General features: G+C 46.0%; 1 protein-coding gene across 1 annotated transcript in view; it reads right to left on the bottom strand.

Annotated features, from left to right (window-relative positions):
* Positions 1-24,111, bottom strand: part of ITPR2 (inositol 1,4,5-trisphosphate receptor type 2) — a 318,547-nt gene that overhangs the window by 110,620 nt on the left and 183,816 nt on the right. The window contains exons 31-37 of the mRNA XM_088454805.1: positions 21,047-21,298; positions 19,570-19,695; positions 17,820-17,948; positions 14,537-14,657; positions 13,930-14,120; positions 13,196-13,338; positions 11,072-11,180 (exon numbers count right to left, since the gene is read on the bottom strand). Of these exons, the coding sequence (XP_088310931.1) occupies positions 11,072-11,180; positions 13,196-13,338; positions 13,930-14,120; positions 14,537-14,657; positions 17,820-17,948; positions 19,570-19,695; positions 21,047-21,298 (1,071 nt within the window). The remainder of the gene's footprint in view (positions 1-11,071; positions 11,181-13,195; positions 13,339-13,929; positions 14,121-14,536; positions 14,658-17,819; positions 17,949-19,569; positions 19,696-21,046; positions 21,299-24,111) is intronic.

Here is a 24,111-nt window from a genome sequence, read left to right as displayed (position 1 = left end):
CTCCAATACGAAAAGGACAGTGAAGTTCCTTACTTTCCTGTCTGTCAGCCAGGCACTCGTTCTAGTCCCGCCCCTTTATATACCAGCAGCCCCTCCTGAACTGCGATGCCGGTGCTAGCGTAGAACGGACCTGGCTGCCGACTGCACACTTCACAGAGAACCACAGCTGAAGACAGGGCCGTCGGAGCCCTGGATACCGGATCGCTGCGCCGGAAGGGTAAGTATACATTAATTGCTACTTAGCAAGGCTAAACAGTGCATCCGGAAAGTATTCACAGCGCTTCACTTTTTCCACATTTTGTTATGTTACAGCCTTATTCCAAAACGGAATAAATTGATTTTTGTCCTCAAAATTCTACACACAATACCCCATAATGACAACGTGTAGAAAGTTTTTTTGAGATTTTTGCAAATTTAATATATAAAAAATAAAATAAAAAAAACACACTAAGAAAACACATGTACATAAGTATTCACAGCCTTTGCCATGAAGCTCATAATTGAGCTCAGGTGCATCCTGTTTCCACTGATCATCCTTGAGATGTTCCTACAGCTTAATTGGAATCCACCTATGGTAAATTCAGTTGATTGGACATGATTTTGAAAGTTATACACCTGTCTATATAAGGTCCCACACTTGACAGTGCATGTCAGAGCACAAACCAAGCATGAAGTCCAAGGAATTGTCTGTAGACCTCTGAGACAGGATTGTCTCGAGGCACAAATCTGGGGAAGGGTACAGAAAAATATCTGCTGCTTTGAAGGTCCCAATGAGCACAGTGGTCTCCATCATCCATAAATGGAAGAAGTTCGGACCCACCAGGACTCTTCCTAGAGTTGGCCGGCCGTCTAAACTGAGCGATCGGGGGAGAAGGGCCCTCCTAGTAAGGGAGGTGACCAAGAACCTGATGGTGACTCTGTCAGAGCTACAGCATTCCTCTGTGGAGAGAGTAGAACCTTCCAGAAGGACACCATCTCTGCAGCAATCCACCAATCAGGCCTGTATGGTAGAGTGGCCAGACGGAAGCCACTCCTTAGAAAAAAGCACATGGCAGTCCACCTGGGAGTTTGCCAAAATGCACCTGAAGGACTCTCAGACCTGCACCAGAGCGCTCTTGACCTTAGACTGGGGCGACGGTTCATCTTTCAGCAGGACAACGACCCTAAGCACACAGCCAAGATATCAGAGGAGTGGCTTCAGGACAACTCTGTGAATGTCCTTGAGTGGCCCAGCCAGAGCCCAGACTTGAATCCGATTGAACATCTCAGGAGAGATCTGAAAATGTCTGTGCACCGACGCTTCCCATCCAACCTGATGGAGCTTGAGAGGTGATGCAAAGAGGAATGGGCGAAACTGCCCAAAGATAGGTGTGCCAAGCTAGTGGCATCATATTCAAAAAGACTTAAGGCTGTAATTGCTGCCAAAGGTGCATCAACAAAGTATTGAGCAAAGGCTGCGAATACTTATGTACATGTGATGTCTTAGTTTTGTTTTTTTGTGCTCAAGGAGAGAGAAATTTCTGATCGTAGCGGCTAGTTTGCGCACGTGCATTGCGAACTTTACGCATGCGCAATATAGCGAACATCGGTGGCGTATGACCGTGCGGCCGCTTCGACCGACTCTGAATGAGGTCCATAGTGTGAGAATACTGTATTACAGTCAGTGGGCGGAGAGTGTAGATAATGAATACCCAGGTGGCGCGGTTCATGTAAAATAAGGCTTTTTATTTTTAGTAGAGACACTTTTTTAAACAATGTATGTGCAGGCCCCCCCCTCCCACCAATAGAATATAAAGCAGTCTTTGTGTATGACAAGTGTGCACAGCAGTGAAGGGTCACTTTATAAACAAGGGCAGAATTCAATTCAGTGCGATGTTGAATAGCCCCGGGAAGGAGCTCCCGCAGCGATTCAATTCAACGCGCTGTTTGTCTGATTAGGAAACACTTAAGTCTGAGAATGCCAGTTCTCGTGACTTAAACTGGGTGTTAAGGCCCGGTAACTGGCATGCTTCAACGAAAGTGACGGGCTGGCGGCTGTAGGCGCCGCGCTAAGCCGGCAAACAGCTGCGCGCCGGGGAATTTTGTCGGCTTTCCCCTCGCATCCCCTAGTGGGTGCGAGAAGAGATCCTTTAGCCGTCCAAATAGTGCGGTGTATTGAATTGCTGCGGCCAGGATGGCACTTGCCAGGGGCGCTGGCCGAGGAAGGGGCGCCACTCGGCAGTGCCACCCGCGGCCAAGGAATAGAATCACATAGTAGTTCAAACAGAACTCCTTTCAGATTTCCTATCTCCTATCAATGTACTGGGGCATCATGGGAGCTGTAGTCTGAACCGGGCGTTCAGCTCGGTACTAGAGCAGCCTGCTCATCGAAGAACTACATTTCCCAGAGGCCTCCGGGCACCGCAGCTCGCTATTATCTGATGCCCGGCCCATAGGGGGATGGCTAAGCGTGTCTCCGGCTCCGCTCATCGTACAGGTATACTGGAGACTGCAGGAGGATACAGCTGGGGCCACTGAGAAAGAAGGCAGCTTCCCGGTACGGGCCCTGGGCCATGATGTGATGAGATAGCAGGGATGGGTGTCTGCTGGCGTCTGCGGGAGTGCATCTATCTATCGTGCCAGGCTGTATTGCTCTATTGTTCCCTCTATATGGATTATACCCCCCTCACTGACTGCTACTTTATCCTCCCCCCCCACAGATCAACAGACCACTGCTCCCCATTCCTCCCCATGTATGTACTATACCCTCTATCTCCCCCCTTCTGATTGCCTACTGCTTCCCCCAGGGGGGGTGGGAGGGGGTTTATCCCTATGTATGTGCTATACCCCCTCCCCTCCTCCGCCATCAACTGCTGCTCCCTCCTGAGGGGCTTTATTTCCCATGATGTAGTTATACACCCCCACCTCCTACCTCCTTACTGATTGCTATTTCTGTCTGAAGGTTTTTTTCCTCCCCATGTATATAGCATACCCCTCCTCCTCCTCAATTACTACTGTTTACTCCTAGGGGGATCTATTCCCCTCTCTAGGTGGTATGTACTAAACTGCCTATTATCGGGTACATACACTGTGTGTAGAATAGCGTGTAAAAGGGGTACTACTGTGTAGGGGTACTACTGTGTGTTGTAATGTGAATAAGAGACATTACTACAGTATGTGGTGCAATGTGTAGAGACACTACTGTGTGGCGTAATATGAATAAGGGACACTAGTATGTGTCATAAGGTAAGAGACACTACTGTGTAGTGTAATTTGAACTTGGGAAACTATTGAATGGCAACGTCCATTCCCCACGAGAAGACGCCCATTTTTCAGACCGCGCTGTCCATATTTACAATATGAGGGGGCGCTAGTTGCTTCCTTTGCCAGGGTTGCTCGGACCCCTAGATACACCCCTGGCTGCGGGAGCTCCCGTTTGCAACTATTCAACATCGCACTGAATTGAATTCGGCCCAAAGCTGAGACAGTTTTAGGTTTGTTTTTTTTATTTGCTGCTTAAATGGGTGTGGTTTCACCAGCTGCGACCAATCGCATGCAGTCATCATCAGTGTTACACTTACGCCAGGGTCAGAGCACCTGTAACGCAGACCTCTCCAGTCCCGGTCACACTTCCCGTCTACGCTAAGCCATTACTGATCTTGGGACATGCCTGCCCATGTGCGCACGCCCCTTCCAGCCCTGATCATGGCGCTTTAGTCATAGGCAGTCGCAGTTCCTACGTGCGCATGGAAAAAAAAAAAAAAAAAACTTGCGATTGCGGAGAAAAAGCCGCAAATGACGTTTGTGCCTCACTCTGAATAAAGGGCCTGAATCAGACCCGCTCGCATGCGCATAGCGCTTGCAAGCGGGTCGATGGTGGGGTACTGCGCACGTGCCGCGCGCAAACCCCGGAGCGAGAGAGAAATTCTCTCACTACAGGGGTGGGATTTATCAAAGCTTACCGACGCGGTCTAAGCTCTCGAATGGCGGTGCTGACTTCATCGGGTTTCTTTACATAAAGTTAACGTGAAAAAAAAAAAATTGCAAAGAGCGTCGTTGAACTCCCGCGATGCCGCATACGCAGTTGATGGGACAAGCGGCTGTGCGTACGTAAGAAGGGAGGCGGAACTACTTTTCACGTTAACTTTATGTAAAGAAACCCGATGAAGTCAGCACCGCCATTCGTGAGCTTAGACCGCGTCGGTAAGCTTTGATACATCCTGCCCCGAGACTCACTACAAAAGGGGCGGTTGTCGATGTTGATCGCCAGCTCGCCCCGTTTTGTAGGCGGAGCGGGGTGGGTAGCTACACAAACGGAGGCGTTTGTGGGAGGCACCACTGACATCACCAGTGACGTCAGTGGAGAGATTCCTGCTCTGTTAGAGCAGAAAGCTATCTGGGGCTTGCGACGGACGTGACCCTACCACAAGGGTCTCGTCGCAAGCCGTGACGGTCTTGACCATCACCTGGCCGCCCGCAAAAGCTGTGGGTGGTCACCCACAGCTTAGCGAGCGGCCAGGAGGCCGCAAGAAAAAAAATAAAACGCCCTGATTCAGAGCGAGCGCTCTTAAAGAGCGTCCGGCAATGAATCAGTCCCAAAAGTAGAAAGTTACAAAGGTGAGTGAGAGGACACAGCACTGGATTTGTAATTATATGGGCGAAGACATTAGTGGAGAAAGCCGAAGACTTTTGTGCACCCCCAAATTGTTGGTGTCTGGTGTAGAATATAACGCTGAGGTCAGATGGATATTAGATGAATATCAAGTGTTCTTTGTGGGTGGCTGCAACGCTCTGCAGGAAACCCCCACTAGTGCTTACACTTTCCAGTGCCAGTCTCATAAGAGGTCATGCACAGCGCGATATTACTCATCCCTGGAAATCCCCCTGCACACGCCGTGTAATTTAATTATTATCTGTATAAACAGGAAGGAGCTGGACCGACTTGTGCACTGAACACTAAGATCTCAGTGATGAGGGGAGATCGAGACGTACCCTTGGTTATGGCATATACTAGCTCTGCCCAATCCATACAATTGTGCCCAGAGCAGTTTTGTGCAGTCTCCAAGGGATATAAACAATTCTGACAGGTAAAATAACAATGTCTTCGTGAAAAACACAAGAGGAAGACAGACAAAGGGGAAATGAATGGCTAGCGCAGTATATTATATACACTTCTCCTGCCCCATTGAAAATAAGAAAAAAAAAAAAATGTCCAAACCAATGTACTTTATTGCACTTTTAACCTCCAATTAAAACACTTGCAAGAGCAAAGATTAGTTGTTAAGTCATCGGGAACATGATTAGATGGCCGATTTCTCCTCCTCCCTGGATGCCCTCTCAGCATTAGTGTGTATTACAATAAATTAATATGTATATAATCCAAATGGGACTGTAAAATTTAATTGCAGGACATGCTCCAAGGAAATGGGCGCAACGTTCTGGAGATCAGCCTTTGCATTCATATTTTACAAGTAGGTAATATCCTGTAGAGTATATTTGCTGTAAATCCAGTGTTCTATCTCTTAGCATCATGAATTCATGGGATGTGACAATTTTTATTGGGGGAAGACGGTGCGGAATATAAACAGGTTGTTCCGCTGTCCGACCTAGAATTTATGTTTTTGCTGATGTGACTTTTTAAACACTTTCACAATACTTCCCAGTGTACTAGATTAGACCAACTTTGGGGAACTTACATAGGTCCTAGGGGCCAAATTCAGTGCCCCTACAGTGCAATGGAACATCGCCACCTTGTGGCTACATTAAGTGGTGGAAGTCTTGTACCTTACAGGCATTAGACAGGTGTTATATTAGCACTAACTTATAGTAATGACAGTATTTTGGATCACTGCTTGGCATTTCTATCTAAACACTGATTTATATGGCTTATTGATTTATTATATTTTCCCACCACCGTACGTTCCATGGCGGAGGTCATATAGACCTATTTTTCTCTTTCCTGCTGACTTCCATGAGGGTTGGCTATAGGACGGGTGAGCAAACACTTTTATAGCTTGCCACAAAAACACCGATTCCAGCAAACCGGCCCGATATTGGTGCAAATGGCTCCAAAACGATGTCTGAGAAATATCAGCTTCCATTTGTCTGCAGGAAATAATAACTTAACCTCAGCTTTATAGCCAATCTAAATACAGGGACAAACTTCTCAAAGCTCTGTTGGAACTCTGTATTATTTTTGTACATTTATGCGAATGGAACTTTAACTTTTTAAGTACCATATCTTGTATGTTAAGGCCGGTGGTACTTTATATGTTCGGTGCTATTATCTCCAGTCTGAGAAGCTGCCATAATGCCGCGGAAGAGTTAAGAGATCATTAATCAATGTGCGCACGTCAGTCGCACACTTTAACATTCACATTTTTAAGAGGAAACAAACGGCAATTGTGGCACACATTACGGAACACATTTTTCTCCTCTACTCTGGGATCATCATTTTGTCCTTTCCAGTAAGTATTTAAGTCTACGGGAAATAACGGCGACAGGTGACAGCGTTTGAGAAATGGGCTTCAGAAAGGAGATTACGGGGAAGCGATCTCTCGTTCAGCAGCGTTGTGTAGTGAGAGTATCAGATCAGCCTCCAACATGAAGTCTCGCAGGATGATTACAGTTTATTCCCGAAATGGAAATTCTGGAATAAACTCTGAAAGACTCACAAAAGTACTCAGTGTTTTAAGTAATTACTGGGGAAAAAAAAAAAGTCAGCCGTTGCCTACACCAAATGCCTCGTGCCTCAGTAATGCCTCATTACTGACGAACGCATACACTGCATCATGATTATTAGTCCACACAAAATAGCTTTCTCCGCTGTGCATACGGCAGGTGAGTTTTCAAGGCCCTGTGACAGAAGAATCCCCTTTGATTTATAGGGGTAGCCTTCTTTTAGTAAAGTTTTACACAAATTTAGGTATTCCCCTCTGGTAGCATTTAGGAGGGGTGCTGCTGAGTAAGTCACATGCAACTACTATGGACGGGAGACGTGTCCCACTGTGGCTCCTGATTGGATGGGAGTCAGCCAATCACAGGTAGCACGTGGACGCGTCTCCTGTCCACAGGAAATAAGAACGTTCTAACTATTTAAAAAGTCATATTACAACAAACAGAAGCATACGCTAATTACTATGATCTCTCTTTATTGGAAGAACTGGATCATCTACACATTATCCCAGGACTAAATAGCAGAGGGGTAATTCAGTACTACAATATCATTTATTTTCTAAAGTATGGTAGGTTTGTTCATAACTTTCATAACTGTACATTGCAAAAACTATCAGTGTGCGCCATGTGCCTGGATATAGTGCGTGTGGGCACCGCGCACTTGGCGTAACGCACAGGAACTTCAGTATGTATTAGGACAGGAGGAATTCCATTCGCCAGGGAAGTAAAAAAAACAAAATAGAATCATATGGATAATGGAACGTGTAGCAAAAACAAAACAAACCTATTGCAGGACACGAAGAGATAAGTATCATATAGATGTAATATAATAATTACAGCCAAGTATGCCATATAAATCCGGGTAATTCTGTTAGTACAAGTCAGTCATTCAGGTCAGATGAATTTTACAGGCAAATAGTTTAGTAAACCAGGAGCACAAGTTGGATCCCATGAAATCCTGAATTATCACAGTAACAGAACACAATCGGTTACATCGCGGTCTCCTATCTCTGATCACACAAGAGGCGGAAAACGCGACGGCGCTTCCAGTGATTGCAATAAACCAATGAGAGGCGCGTAGCTCCAGCTGCAGAGAGGGTCCTGAGAGACCATAAATGCAGTGACTAGTCCATAGATTATATTCATCTATCCGTGTCATTTATCGAGTGTGCATTCATTGGCTGCCTCCAGCATTCCCCGACCCCGCCTCCAGCATTCCCCGACCCCGCCTCCAGCATTCCCCGACCCCGCCTCCAGGCATTCACTGCTTTGGGCTCCATTATTCCCTGCCTCCACCCCCAACATAATTTAACATCATCATCCTCTTTAATCATTTGCGGTCCCCGTGCCTCCATCATTTGCTGCCTCTAGCCTCCATCATTTGCTACCTTTATGATTTGCTGACCCCACCCCCTACCCCCCTCATTTGCGCCTCCATCCAACAATTTTTCCATAGTGTCACAATCCCCAACTATCTCCCTTATTTATTTACCAGTGATAACAAATGTTTTTGCGCTGCCAGACGCACGCTGGATTAGATGTGGCACAATAATGAAACACGCAGTTTGGTCATGTTACCAGGCCCTGGCTTGCAGTCCTAGCGGAAGAGGACTATAAATGAGCTTATGGTGACCCACTAAAACAGGCTCATCCCTCCCAGCTGGCTGGGTACTAGCTCTTCACACCTACAGTACAGCCAGACTGCCAGCAGCATCCTCCTGGCTCCGGGCAACACAATGACAGAAACTGATGAGACAGTGGCCACTAGTGGACAGTGTGGTCATTACGTCCGGTACAGCTTGGGAGAGGTCTGTAGACACATTATCTTGATAATAATAATGTATAAACATACAATGAATATAATGAAATAACTGTGATAGAATTGCCTGTTGCCTGCACATACAGTGGGCGGGTCCAGCGCATGGCGCCTCGTTCCTCAGTGCTGTCACTAGTGCCTACAGCGTTTAGAGGCCCTATTCACTTGAGAGATAGTATCACATTGGCGAATTGTCAGCCGAGTTTATTTCCAGGAGCGACTAAAGCTGGCTACACACCATACAATGGTGTGGCCCAGCGATGCGTTGTACACACTACAGGATCCGCCATACGATGGCGCGATGTATCGTTACATGCTGCATGCAACAGCACCGCGTCGCTAATTGCATCGTCCCATCATCAGTGCAGGACAGCAGATGGGATGACGCAGTGAACGGCCTCTGGGAACAACGGATCGCGCGCACACTATATACGATTGGTACGATATATCGTTACGATGCGCATTGGAATGATATATCGTACGATACATCATACAGTGTGCGCCCAGCTTTAGGAGCTATCAGGCCCAACCAATCACAACTCTAAAAATGTAGCATTTTCCCGCGACTTGAAGGCCTGACCTGAAGAGAGAGGAAAGAGCATCTGCAATGGCTGATTAATGGCTGGGAATAGACTTTGCCTGCCAGGTAATGGTCAGATGCCATCGATTTCAACAGAGCTGTATTTCATAGCTGCATTTAATCAGATTCAGCGGCAACAGCCGGAGCTTTGCAAGAGGAAAATCCCTACTGTGACATCCTCCAATAACAACAACGGCTGCTCCCTATACCCCCACAGTGAGGGTAGTGATATTTGTTATTGGAGAGAGCACAATGTAATTTTTGACAACTTCGCCTCCCCTCCGGCAGATCTAAGTGGGATGTCTTTTGCACATGGTATCTAGATGCGTCATTGCAGCGTCAAATGACGAGATTCAACATGGCCACCATGAAGCCTTTCGCAGAATTTGGGAGTCTCCTGGACATTCCAAAAAAACAAGCATATATGCAGTAAGGGGTAAGCTTTACTAAAACGTCTAAAGCAGGCATGTTGTGTAGCGTTCCCGCTAGGTTGTTTCAGCGGGACGCCACACCCTGCCCTATTTCTGAAGGGCAGAAAGCACCATGCCCTCCAGCACGGCGCCCCGCTGAAACAGCCTGCGGGTTTTGTCCTCCACCTGCGGACCGCAGTGTCCCGCGGGTGGGGAAAACGGCAGAGCAGTGGTCACCGCCGGTAAATTGATGCATGCACCCGGCAACCATTCACAGTGACCGCATCGCTTGGGGGCTGCCCGGTATGTCCGTAAGTGCCAGGCAAGCCCCCAAGAGTGACGAAAAGGGGATGCATCATAAAGACACGCCCCCTTTTCATTGGCCATGTCCCCTTTTCGGGCGCAGAAGTGCCCTTGCTCTAGGTCCGGCGCCCTGCCTGCTGCCGGTCCTAGAGTGAACACCATCGTGGTGTTGCCTATAGCAACCAATTAGATCTGGTCTATCACTTTCTAGAATGCAACAGAGAAATGATAGACTAAATCCGATTGCTTGCTACGACAAAACCACTTGTCTGCTTTAGAAACTTTAGTAAATCTACCCTCAAGTATTAAACCTTATATCCCTATAGAGTGTAAGTTTGCGAGCAGGGCCCTCGAACCTCTCTGTCTGTCTGGTATTACCAAGTCTTGTTTTAGTACTGTTCTATTACTGTTTTGTTCCCTATTATACAGCGCAATGGAACACGATGGCATTATACACGTAATTGTTTACAAATAAATAATGTCAATAAATGGCTATTATTAACAGAAATGAAGTAAGATAGACGGACAGATATGTTGGAGAAAAATTAAGTGTAATCAGGAAATCTACATACAGGAAAGCTCCGCCCACTGCGAGAGACATGGCGGCATCGCGAGAAGTTATGCAAAACAGATCACGTAAAGTAATGTCTTAAAAAACATTGCACGGAGCCAGAAAGATAAAGCAATGTATTTTGTTAAATAAACCAGATTAACGTAGGTTTTCATGTATCCTGCTTTTATCACACAAAAATAAACGAGTGAAAATGTATTATTTTAGCTTTTCATTCCTTTCTGTGCTTTTCAGCTACTTCAATGTATCATCAGGCAAAGCTCTTTCTGTCTTGCTGCCCTGTGACATGATCTAGTTCTGCTCAGCTTTATGTCATATCATAAGGACAGAAAAGCAGCTCCACTTACTCATATAAATACAAGGCTGAATGGCAGAGAGAGAAGTCAGAATGATAAAGTTGGATATTTAGTACAAATCCCTGGAGGGCACAGACAAGCCACTACAGCCACCTGAAGGCAGAACCCCATTTAATGGCAGATACTAGATTGCTCTTTAGTTCACGACACCTATAAAGACACATTAGAAACACAGGTACAGTAACAGCGGAGCTGTTGCCATTTAATCTTGGTACTTAAGCCGTTTTCTCAGCGAGTTGTTTCTCTAGACCCATAGAAACAGGCAGCGAACGCATACGGAGGTGTAATTATGGTGCGCCTGGCTGCGACAATGAATTAGGAGAAAGCCACACGCAGGTTCCCCGCATCTAATAGTGCCGTGTATAATACCCAGCCCCGTACCTGCTCGATGAAGCTGTCTTTCTTGTCTAGCATTTCTCGCAACGTTTGAAGTATTTTGATACAAAGCTTCTCTTCTTTCTCCATCAGTTTCTTTGTGTGATTAATCAACCTGTGAAATTGCATTTGTTAGCTTTTCATCGGCAAGTTTAAAGAGCCATTCAGCGGTCGCTGGGCGGCACAAGACTCGATATTAAACTTTTTCATGCAAACTGTGACTGTTTTGTCGCCGGGGAATTACTTAGCGCCAGAAAGGTTTATAATTGATTTAAGGAGAACATTTTTTAAAGTTTGTTGAATTGGAAGCCGCCTAGCATAGTCCTGCTAGTTAGTAAAGGGGTATTAATCAAATATATATATAAAAAAAAAAAATGTAGAAAAAAAAATGTGGGAAAAAAAAAAATGTAGAAAAAAAAAAAAAATGTAGAAAAAAAAAAAAATGTAGAAAAAAAACAACTTTTTCCACTTCAACAAACTTTACCATTTTTTTTTTCTCAATCTAGAAATAAATTATTCAGGAAGATCAACACTTTTCCGAAAACCAGTTAATTTCCAAAAGAAACTGCCAGAGTGGCTGCTTCAGGGTATGAAGACAAACAGCAGCTAAATATTACTGGGTGGCTGTGTCTGATTTACACAGAGGACCTGATTCAGACCCGGACGCTAAGCTGCGTTCGCTCGCTATGGGCTAATTGTCGCCCGTCAGCGTATCCATCGCAGTGCGCAAGCCAGTCACTGCGATCAGGAATCGTGCATTCATAGCACAAAGACTGAACGCTACCTTGAGTGACAGATAGCGCAGTTTGTGGGCGGTAACAGGGGAAGGTGCTTGTGAATGGGGGAGTGGTGCTGCGAACGCAGGCGTGTCTGGGCGTCAAAACGGAGTTTTATTGGTGTGCATAATTAGCATGGAAGCGTCATTGTACACGTCACCTGGTTGTATTTCAGCCTGCAGTGATCGCAGTGCTTGCGGTGGGGTAGGGTCTAACTCAAGCGCTGCGTGCTGCCGACGGCTCTCGATGTTACCGATTAATCATACACCTCCTGGAGATGACGTGTGTTATGAAAGGAAAGTGGGCGGCTATATTTACCGGCGTACACTCTCTGCCGTCTCTCTATAAGACATAGAGGACGTCCTTACGCCAACACAGTGCGATCGCAAAATTTGAGCGATCTGCCCTTTTTGGCAGCGAGCGATCGCGGCTTAGCGTCCGGGTCTGAATCAGGCCCAGAGGTACTCACATGACTTATACCCCTTAAAAACGGGTCTGACCCGGGATTTGGAACATGTGGCACCGTCCTGGGTTATTCCCGGGTCGGCGCCGTCCACACTGCACCCGGGTGCGGTGGAACACTTCTGTTGGCGCTTGGAAATCCAACCCTGACCCCTTTTACACCGAGCAGCGACCTTGGTTAACCCGGCAATAACCTGGGTTTTAGCTGCGGTGTAAACGGGGTATTAGTTTAAAAGGTTATTGGGCCCAATTCAGAGGTACCAGCAAACCGGACGGCTTAGTTACATCTCCGATGGTGTGAGATCTGCGCAAATGCAGACGGCGCTCTGCGCATGTGCAGATCTCGTTCTGCGAGACTGCTCGGAGTGCTCCCTAAGTCCCACAATGATTGACACGCCGTGGCCGCATGGGGAGCGTGGACCGGGCGGCGGCGAACAGCTTTCTCAAAAATGGGGGAGTGTCAGATGTGATTTCTACGTGACAAGGCCAGTGTCTCCTCCTTCACTGGCCCTGGCAGCGGGAAAACACTGAGGGTTACTCAGATGACTGATGGTAACAGAGTGATCCGATGCGTCTTTGGATGCAGCCCTCAGATCTGTGACGTCGGCAGTAGTCGCCTTCTGCGGCCATAGCGCATTATCACAAAGACGCAGCGGCTGTGAGATCTCGTACATCTCAGAACCAGGCCTACTGCTTGGTAGAGACAAGCAGGCGTTCTACATTGTAATTATAATATCGTGACACCGGGTGGCGCTGTTTTATTGAAGTGTCTCATTTTGCATTTATATCAGCAGTGAAGCGGACATACATGGCAGCTCCCACTAATAGACAAACAAAGAAGTAGGGTTTGCTGTGCGGGATAATTATAGTTTGCGGTAGAGAGTGCACTTACTTGGACATGAAAGCCCCACATCGGATCCGCGCGTCACTCCCATCGGGAAACAGAAGCTCCGGACTGTGCAGAACATCAACAAGTACTGAGAACTCCGCCAGCAGCATGGGGCTAAACTGCTGCTCCAGCGAGGCCACCACATCCTGCAAACGTAACAGAGGGTCTCGTAATGTCTTTGTATTTCTGTGAGTAGTGATGTCACTTGTGTATATGGATAACATAACTCCTAGTTTTATTAATAACTTTATCTTTTGCATATAGAGAGAGACACAGACACAGATAGATAGACAGACTGTGATATGGTGCCCTCTTAGCGGATACTTTAGCCTCTGAGAAGCTCCCTGCATAGCCCTTTAAAAGGTTCAAAGACAGGAAGCCTGACATGCATAGGAGAAAAGTTTCCCCCTTGATTTCAACCTTATATTAAACATCATCATTTTAATTTGTTGTTATTGAATTACCCTCATTTGGATGATTTTATTAAATATTTTATAAATATATGTGAATGTAAAGAACTCCTGATTGAACTTTTTCCAATAAAAAAAATAAAATAATGTAGGTTAATAGAAATAAAGATTCCACTCCATCGGCATAACATTGCGTTGGAGTCGATTACCGCCAGGTTTGCACCCGGAAACGTTAAGATATTTATTATGTGGTTCCGGTAAAGTCAGGCTGTGATTACGCTAATAGAACAATGAGGTGTGATAGACACTTAATATAACACCCCTCACCTGCAGCTTCTCTATGATGTTCCTGTAGTCCCAAGCCGGGCCACCGAGGACGTCTTTAAAGCGGGGCCCGGTGCGCGCAGTCATCCTCCAGCCCATCGCCGCTCTCTGCACCATGTTGGAATGACTCTTCAGGAAGAGCGTATTCACCTGACTGTCCAGATCCACGGGAATCGCTATCCCCCGATTCTTTGCTTTTAGGGGGAAGGGGGGATCATTAGCAAAATTATAGCACAATGATTCATCTAAGCGCGGAGAATCAAAATTACTGATGAGCAATAAAATTATTATAGTTCCTTTTATGTTATTTAACCGTCACGTGCTGGTCACCATATCCTAACAATAAAAAAATCTAAAATAAAAATAGCATTTAGCGATACTACAAGTGTACACGAGCACACACCAAACCTTTGCGGATAGATCCGCGGTAAACCGACATTTCGGAAAGCAAATTTTTTCAAAAACATCAAATCATTAAGGTGGGAACTGTGGCCCAGTCCATGAGGGGAACGTATTGGGGCATATTACAATTACAAATGAAGATAATCTGTACACAAGCCAGTATCTGGTCTTATTATGGGGAGATGTTCAGAACACCCAGCGCACGTACCCACTTCTGCCAGTGTTTTTATGCACGATTCCACGGAGGATTTCTGAGCCGGGTTTGGCCACGTACAGTTGTAAATCCGAAACGCTGACTGAAGGAGCTGGATAAAGACCGGCTGATGGGTCTGCGGAGAGAATACCAGGTAGTTATGTACAGAAGGCGCCATCTGTGTAAGCAGAAACCTATTGGGTTAATACTAATAAATCTCGTAGACACCTGGCTGCCAGGCATACATGTGTTTGTTTGTTTTATATATAGGCCAATGTGCATTTTCAGTTCAGTGCCGCATACAGCATAAAATGGAATATAGTGTGACGTTAACAGTAAAGCTGCATACACACACACACAACGATTTTTCGAACGATTATCGTTAAACGATATCGTTTAACGATAATTGCTTGAAAAAATCGTTCACTTTCTGAGTCAAACGATGAACGATTATCGTTCATGCGCATTCACGTTTGTAGTTTGTAGTTCAGTCAGACTTGTCAACTGAACGATTTTCATTAAGGGAATATGCAAAAATCGTTTGTAGTTCAAAAAAATAGTTCATTACACTTTAAAAAATCTGACAGATAATCTGACAGAAAATCGTTCATGAAATCGTTCATAAAATCGTTCATAAAATCGTTGTGTGTGTATGCAGCTTAATGGAGCGTACACACGGTCAGATTTGTCAGACTTGTCAGATTTGTCAGATGAACGACTGAACGATTAAACGATTTGAACGATTTGACCAAAGTTTTGAACGATTGAACGATTTTTGACTGCATTAAAATGAATGGAATCGTCCAAGTCTGACTGCAAACCCATCAGATGTCAGATATCGTTATCTGACAAACGGGAACGCGCATCGTTGATCGTCCATCGTTCAGGCATGTCAGATATGAACGATTTTCCATCAGATATGAACGACTGAACGATTTTTAAATCGTTATCGTCCATATCTGAAGAAAAAATCTGATCGTGTGTATGCACCATTATGGAGCGTACACACGGTCAGATTTGTCAGACTTGTCAGATTTGTCAGATGAACGACTGAACGACTAAACGATTTGAACGATTTGAACGATTTGACCAGGTTTTGAACGATTTGAACGATTGAACGATTTTTGACTGCATTAAAATGAATGGAATCGTCCAAGTCTGACTGCAAACCCATCAGATGTCAGATATCGTTATCTGACAAACGGGAACGCGCATCGTTGATCGTCCATCGTTCAGGCATGTCAGATATGAACGATTTTCCATCAGATATGAACGACTGAACGATTTTTAAATCGTTATCGTCCATATCTGAAGAAAAAATCTGATCGTGTGTATGCACCATTAGAGGTAAAAGTACGGAGTGCTCATTTGCGCAGTTTTATAGCAAGATTACTAAAAACACGGTCATGCCGTGATAAACTGTGGCACATTCAATTGGCGTAGATGCAGCCAGGACCCGTTCTGGCGGCTTCACGCGTTAACTACAGAAGCCTACCGTGATGGGCAGAGAAATGCCGCGACGGCAGCTCGCGGGCAATTCAATCTGCACCACGGAATTATCTGGACGAAATCCTGACACAACAGGTGGAAACAAACTCACAAGAAGGACGGAGGCTACTTAGGGTCTGTGACGAGAGCCACCCAACTTTCCAGATAGCGGGTTCATTCTTCATTCGTGGGCTGTCGTCCTCCTAATTAATCGCTGATAATCAGGGAAAAGATGAAACTACCTTGAGTGGGAATCTGTATTCCAGGAACGCGTTTCCAGCCCTGATAGATGCGTCCAGCTGTTCATTAATCTGGCTAAACGCCGCGGCCCTGAATGCATTTAAATATCGCCTGGCTTTAATAATTGACCGATCGCAATGTGAAAACATGGACAATTAAGGCTCCTAACAATGATCGGGGGCTGCCGGGGCGTAACGGTCGGATGAAATGAGCAGTCGCGTCCACGCAGGAGGCTGGCGGGTGAGAGAAATTAAGGAGGTTTGGAACAACGTTGACTGATGAGAGGAAGGATGTCTGAAAGTAACAGATCAATCGTTTAAGGGGATTATTGTGTAGAAACAGCTTCATCTATTGTCTTATTCTGCAGACAGGACGGCTTAACCCCTTCATGGCCAGAGGCGGTTTGCAGAGTTAGGCGGAGAGAGTCTGTTTATTGCTGAGCACTCTCTCCCCTCCTGTTTCTTCTTCTCACAATGGGCCTCATTCTGAGTTGTCGCGCCATCAAAACTTGCGCCAGCCCCATGCTAGAATCCCACTTCAGCGAAACACGCCCTCGACACTCCCAGGGTACGCCCATCTCCGTGCGTCTGAATAGCCACCGGCTAAGAATGCCGGGTGCATTTACAATACTGTGCGTTTAAATTGCAACTTCGTGAGTACACGCCGCGGGACTTATGCAACTTTTTAGCAACTTTTACGCATGCGCAGTAGCAAAAAAAAAATAAAAAATCGCTAAAAATTGCTCTCTCCCCTTTGTCTTTTCTACATAATTATACTAACTGCACACTGAAATGATGGGTATGTATGTGGACTTCTATACTGTGTCTGTATAAGTCTGCCCTCTTGTATCCGGCCGTTAGTTTTATCCCTTTGTACGGCCCCACCGAACCCTTGTGGCGCCTTAGAATTGAACAATAATAATAATAATAATTAAAAATTCTCACATAATTATGACGCGACTGATTTACCAGTAATAGGTTTTATTTTTTTTGTTGTTTTAACTTTACAAAAAAGTTTTGTTTTATTTTTCAGGACAGGTACGGTTTTCTAAGAGCCACGCGAGGAAGCAAAAGGTAAAGCAAATGTTTTGGAACTCGGGCAAAGTTTATTTTCACACCCCTTTATCCCAAACTTTAATAAACCAGCCTTTCCTAGTAAAGGGTTAATAAACGTGCATCCTTAGGGCAGGAGTGGAGAGACGCCAACGTAAACTGGGTGTTAGTGTGGCTGTATCTGGTAATGCAAGCTTTCAGAGGAGACCCGATTCCCCACACTTTTCCCCAACCTGGCAGCGCCGTGCACCACACAGCGTTCAGCGCAAATGCAACGGGCAACACCTCCACTTGTCTCATTTAGAAGTTTTTGGAAAAACAGTCCCCCTTAGAGTCACTGCCAGGTGAACAGCTCTAGTGTCCATATATGATAAAGTCAATCACCCCTCAATTTTGCTGCAATGGTCCCTGGTGTATCTGCGATAATATTGGTTCAGCGCACACATGGCTGCCCGGACGCCGTGTTAGTTAAGGGTGCACATTAAACAGCGGCTCGTAACCATTCTCCCTCATCTCACCTGGAGGCTGGTGCTGTTATCGGAGAACGGCGAGTTGAAGAAGCCGCTGACAATGTTCATCACCGCCTCGGTCACGTACTTCTCCAGCGCCGTGTCGGCATGTTTCCGGTCGGTGGTTGTATTACAAACCTTCCATGAAGAGCAATCAAGACACAATCATTACACAGTGCACATCTCACATAAACCGTCTACAATCTGCGCTACCCAAAGTAACTGAGAATTACTGCAGCTTCAGGGGGCTCCATCTTCCAGGAAGATCCGCAGTTCAGCACAGATTTACATTTCCCATGGAGACCAAGAAGGAAAAAAAAATGACGTAAACTCTGAGAAAGTGTAAAATTATTTTTAAAAAAGTCTATTTAAAAAAAAAAAAAAACTTAAAAATAAATACCAGCAGGCACAAAGGTTTACCCACCCCCCAAAATACACATAAGGCCATCTATAAAACCCATAAATACGAACGCACCTCATGGAAACAAGTGGGCAGATTGAGGGGGGGAAGAGGGGGGTACCTTATGGCTGAAATAAAGCATTTCAATGCACCCGCTTCATTGCAGCATTAACAATGTTCCAGATTGAGGGCAGCTTTGGGTGATAACGGTTGGCTGCCTGCTAAGGTCTTATGTGATATATGTGTCAGAGCAAGTAGGTGGGAGGGATCCAGATTCAGCTAAGTTTATGATTTAAAACATTTCATTAGTAAATGCTGTATTTCATACATAAGGCATTTAAAATTGACAAGTGATTTAATTTCATTACAGATAATGTGACATAATTTAAAAAAAAAAAAAAAACAATAATAAATTGGATGGACCTTTAATGAAGCCAAATTATATATGAAAACCACTTAAGTGACGATTTTTTTTCCGGCAAAACCGGTCAGAAATTGCCGAGTGCGCATGAGAGTCCGGGAGTCATAGGAGATCCGTTCTGCAAATGTGTAGAACGGATTTCCTTTTTAAAAAAACACACAGCGGTGCGGTCGCACCTTGGCCCTCATTCAGAGCCACTCGCTAGCGGCAGTACGCTCGTTCCGAGCGATGTTCGCACATCTGCGCATACGTACGGTTTTTAGTACGCATGCGCGAACCAGTCAGTGCGGCTGAAAATCGTTTGTACGCAATATAGCGAGTGCCTGCTATTTTGAGTGACATGAGGAGGCGTATGTGGGTGGTAACAGGGGAAGGTGCTTGAAAACGGGGAGTGGAGATCAGAACGCAGGCGTGCTTAAAGGTCAAAACGGGCGTTTTATGGGTGTGCATAATTAATCCAGCAGCGTCATTGACCACGTCACTTGTTTTTTTTTAACTCAGAACTGCTCGCAAAATAGCGGTTGAAAACACCAACCACAAGAATAGCGAGCAGTTCATACGCTGTACGATGTACTCGATTAATCTAATAAATAGCGGACATGACGTATGGTGCGAGCGGCCAGGGGGCGTTTTTATCAAATAAACGAGCGTATGTTTTGCTCGCTCATTCAGACTTAGAGGTGGGAACAGACTGCAATGTGCGAACGGTTCATTTGAATAGCCACCCCTTGTTTTTGAACGAACGACCGCAAATAGCGAACGGCTCTGAATCAGGCCCCTTGTCCGCTGAAGCACCATTGGCTGCGTTCGCAGCCCATGTGACCACGCCAGTTATGTGGTTAACAAGAATAACTGCAGATAATGCTTTAGTTGGATTCAGTGTCATAGGACATAGGGACTGGACAGTTTGTGCTAGCTTGTGATTACATGTAACTCACCCTCGCCATGTCAACGAGGAAATTCTCAAATAGTTTCCAGATGTGGTTGCTGGTATAAATTTCTTTCATCTCTACCTCGGTGTCCACGTAACAATGGTTGACAAAGTTCACATAGGCAATTTTGACCTGAGAATACAGAATTGCTATTGGTGAGACGGGGATCTCACAGTCCTTCTAGAACAACAGGACAGAACATCTGACTTCAAAAGGAATCCTGAAAAACAACTCTAAGTTCTACCTAGCAGGGAAAGCAACCGTCTGCACATCGCTAGTTAAGAGTCCAACTGATAAATTCAGTTCCCATAGGAAAAATAAATCCACATTATAATCCCATCTGCCGCTGACGACGAACCTTGAAGGCACCAAACACCTGCTAGAAGTGGAGGCAGCCATTTTGTCAGCTTTGTCCGTTTTCATGAAGTCAGCATATTAATTGAGAGACACACTTTGTGACCAACATGAAGCATGACCGATACTCATGAGGTATCGGTTCCTGCTGAGCGGACAGGCTGCAGTGTCAGGCATATCGATTCAGCTTACAAAATGGCTACCTCCGAGATGTATGTTGGAGACTGAAGCAAATAGTTCCAGCTTTGAGGCTGCTTGGAAAAAATGCTACACATGACAGCTCTCCTCCCTCACACAAAAAGCCAAAAAACAGGAGCCCGGTCTTATCCCCCCAGTTCCCCTGCTATAACTGAGCAGGTCCTTGCACTCTTTTTGTTCCTAAGGGGAGATGTACTAAGCTCTGGAAAGTGATATAGTGGAGAGTGATAAACTACCAGCCCCTCTGCTCCTAACTGCCATGTTACTGTGTTTGAAAAATGACAGTTAGGAGCTGATTGGTTGGTGGTTTATCACTTTCCACAGCTTAGTACATCTGCCCCTAAGTCACTAGTGTTATGACGCAGCATCCAGTAGGATATCGGTGGAAACTGACCAATGACGTAGTGCCATCCAGCTTACACAGATCTGTCCCCTGGAAAAAAAAGTCTCCACGCTAATGGCGATAGTCCTGTCCGATAGTTAAAAAAATAAGTAGACATTTATAACAGATTAAAAGATTCATACAAACAGCCGATTCTCTTGCAGTTTTACCTCATAAATCCAATGATTTAATATTACTTTTCAAAATAATGAATGAACACTTTGTAGATTCTATTAAAGTGCGCTGGCCACCTACACACAGTTATGGTTGCCGTGGTGTAAGATTAGCCAATATTCATGTACCCAAGTGTATTTAGTTGGAGTAAAAAGCCTCATATTGAACGTACAGGCCACACGGTGACACTAGCAAAACATAAGCAAGCGGCCGGTCAATTTGAGGGAGGGAAATAATCAAGACCACAACACTCTATAAATGCACAATCTCTACCGTGTCACGCCGCCGTGACGCCACCACCTCCAGGAGAACGGACAGGCGGAATACCGGTGACCTGCACTGTAGGTGATGGCGTATCCCCAGGTCGCTGCCTACCTCAGGTATACAGTCGTCGTGTGTCACTACCCTGACAATATCATCCAGGGGCAGGAGCGAGTTGCACTTGATCTCGGTGTAGACATTCTTGCCTTCGGTACAAGCTGCCAGCAGCTCCACCAGGGTGATGTGATACGCCAGGGATCCACCTTCGTCGGCCCGGTCTCGTTCCGAGCACATCATTTGGAGGAGGATGGGGAACGAAGCTCGGTCATTGTAGAAAATCAACACGTCCTCCCCTCCGTTAATCAGCTGTAACACAAATAACACACCAGGGAGAACTGCGTAAGCCGCAACTAAAAAGGTTTCTTTCCTCGCAAATTTGAACTTAGATTAACTTAGAAATATAATGTAATGATTTGCACAGGAGAATGATCCAAAACAGTGATGTTTACTCTATCCTTCCGAAGTTGCTTGCCGGCCGCTACCACATTGATATCCCTCTCACCTCCAAGTCACTGACAGGTCCACGTTATAAACCGGATTAAACGCGGGTGGAAGAACAATGCAGGATTCCATTGTGTAAGCATAAAAGTATTTTTGCACAGTTCGGGGATACAATTAGGCTGAAATTTACTGCAAGAGTTTAGCAATACCCCTCCCCAAACGCCCGAAACAGGGACGGTTTCCGTGCTACAGATGAAGCTGTGTGGAAACTAATAGCTGGGAATTGTCATGTAAATGAGAGTCTTGTAATAGTTAAAATGATGTTAAAAAAAAAAAAAACCTTCAATGTAAAATGAAAAGGTTGAAATAGAATTGTATGGCCCACAAAGGTTACCCGTGTAAGAAGTTCTCAATTCCTTCTAAAAAGTTACAGTCTTTATGGCGACTGGCGCTGGGTTTTGTTCACGACTTGACTCATTAGCTTGATTTTTATCCCCCCTGTCTTTTGTCTACGTCTGCTACAAAAACGTCCGCCCTGGCAGGCAGTAGAAGACGACATTTCACTTTTAATCTTTTTTTAAAAAAAAAAGGGATAGCGCTCTGAGAGAAAAATAATAGTTAGCATAACTCTATGTTATATCTAGTGTCAGATGTCAGTCATCTTAATTGCTAGCGAGGAAATTGGAAGTTTTATGTCACAATGGCTGAATATTACAACGTCGGGCCTGCAAAGGCGTCTTCGGAAAAAAGTTGATGCTTCTAGACAACTATCTGATTGCTCGGAGGGGGCAGGAAGCGCTGGTAATTAGAGTGGGGGGCCCTGGATGGGATGGGAACTAGTTATTACAGTATGTGATTGCTCAGAGGGGGCAGGAAGTGCGGGTAATGGCCTTAGAGTGGGGTGCCCTGGATGGGAAAGGAACTAGTTATTACAGTATGTGATTGCTCAGAGGGGGCAGGAAGCGCTGGTAATTAGAGTGGGGAGCCCTGGATGGGATGTGTAGTAGTTATTACAGTATGTGATTGCTCAGAGGGGGCAGGAAGTGCGGGTAATTAGAGTGGGGTGCCCTGGATGGGATGGGAACTAGTTATTACAGTATGTGACTGCTCAGAGGGGGCAGGAAGTGCGGGTAATGGCCTTAGAGTGGGGTGCCCTGGATGGGATGGGAACTAGTTATTACAGTATGTGATTGCTCGGAGGGGGCAGGAAGCGCTGGTAATTAGAGTGGGGTGCCCTGGATGGGATGGGAACGAGTTATTACAGTATGTGATTGCTCAGAGGGGGCAGGAAGTGCGGGTAATGGCCTTAGAGTGGGGTGCCCTGGATGGGATGGGAACTAGTTATTACAGTATGTGATTGCTCAGAGGGGGCAGGAAGTGCGGGTAATGGCCTTAGAGTGGGGAGCCCTGGATGGGATGTGTAGTAGTTATTACAGTATGTGATTGCTCAGAGGGGGCAGGAAGTGCGGGTAATTAGAGTGGGGTGCCCTGGATGGGATGGGAACTAGTTATTACAGTATGTGATTGCTCAGAGGGGGCAGGAAGTGCGGGTAATGGCCTTAGAGTGGGGTGCCCTGGATGGGATGGGAACTAGTTATTACAGTATGTGATTGCTCAGAGGGGGCAGGAAGTGCGGGTAATTAGAGTGGGGGGCCCTGGATGGGATGGGAACTAGTTATTACAGTATGTGATTGCTCAGAGGGGGCAGGAAGTGCGGGTAATGGCCTTAGAGTGGGGTGCCCTGGATGGGATGGGAACGAGTTATTACAGTATGTGATTGCTCAGAGGGGGCAGGAAGTGCGGGTAATTAGAGTGGGGTGCCCTGGATGGGATGGGAACTAGTTATTACAGTATGTGATTGCTCAGAGGGGGCAGGAAGTGCGGGTAATGGCCTTAGAGTGGGGTGCCCTGGATGGGATGGGAACGAGTTATTACAGTATGTGATTGCTCAGAGGGGGCAGGAAGTGCGGGTAATTAGAGTGGGGTGCCCTGGATGGGATGGGAACTAGTTATTACAGTATGTGATTGCTCAGAGGGGGCAGGAAGTGCAGGTAATTAGAGTGGGGAGCCCTGGATGGGATGGGAACTAGTTATTACAGTATGTGATTGCTCAGAGGGGGCAGGAAGTGCAGGTAATGGCCTTAGAGTGGGGTGCCCTGGATGGGATGGGAACTAGTTATTACAGTATGTGATTGCTCAGAGGGGGCAGGAAGTGCGGGTAATGGCCTTAGAGTGGGGTGCCCTGGATGGGATGGGAACTAGTTATTACAGTATGTGATTGCTCAGAGGGGGCAGGAAGTGCGGGTAATTAGAGTGGGGAGCCCTGGATGGGATGGGAACTAGTTATTACAGTATGTGATTGCTCAGAGAGGGCAGGAAGTGCGGGTAATGGCCTTAGAGTGGGGTGCCCTGGATGGGAACTAGTTATTACAGTATGTGATTGCTCAGAGGGGGCAGGAAGTGCGGGTAATGGCATTAGAGTGGGGTGCCCTGGATGGGAACTAGTTATTACAGTATGTGATTGCTCAGAGGGGGCAGGAAGTGCGGGTAATGGCACTAGAGTGGGATGCCCTGGATGGGATGAGAACTAGTTATTACAGTATGTGATTGCTCAGAGGGGGCAGGAAGTGCGGGTAATTAGAGTGGGGTGCCCTGGATGGGATGGGAACTAGTTATTT

Source organism: Taudactylus pleione, unplaced genomic scaffold, assembly GCF_031769625.1.
Source record: "Taudactylus pleione unplaced genomic scaffold, aTauple2 ptg000634l, whole genome shotgun sequence".
Taxonomy (NCBI): Eukaryota; Metazoa; Chordata; class Amphibia; order Anura; family Myobatrachidae; genus Taudactylus; species Taudactylus pleione.
The sequence above is the reverse complement of the archived record's forward strand: the minus strand, read 5'-3'. Positions and strand labels throughout refer to the sequence as shown.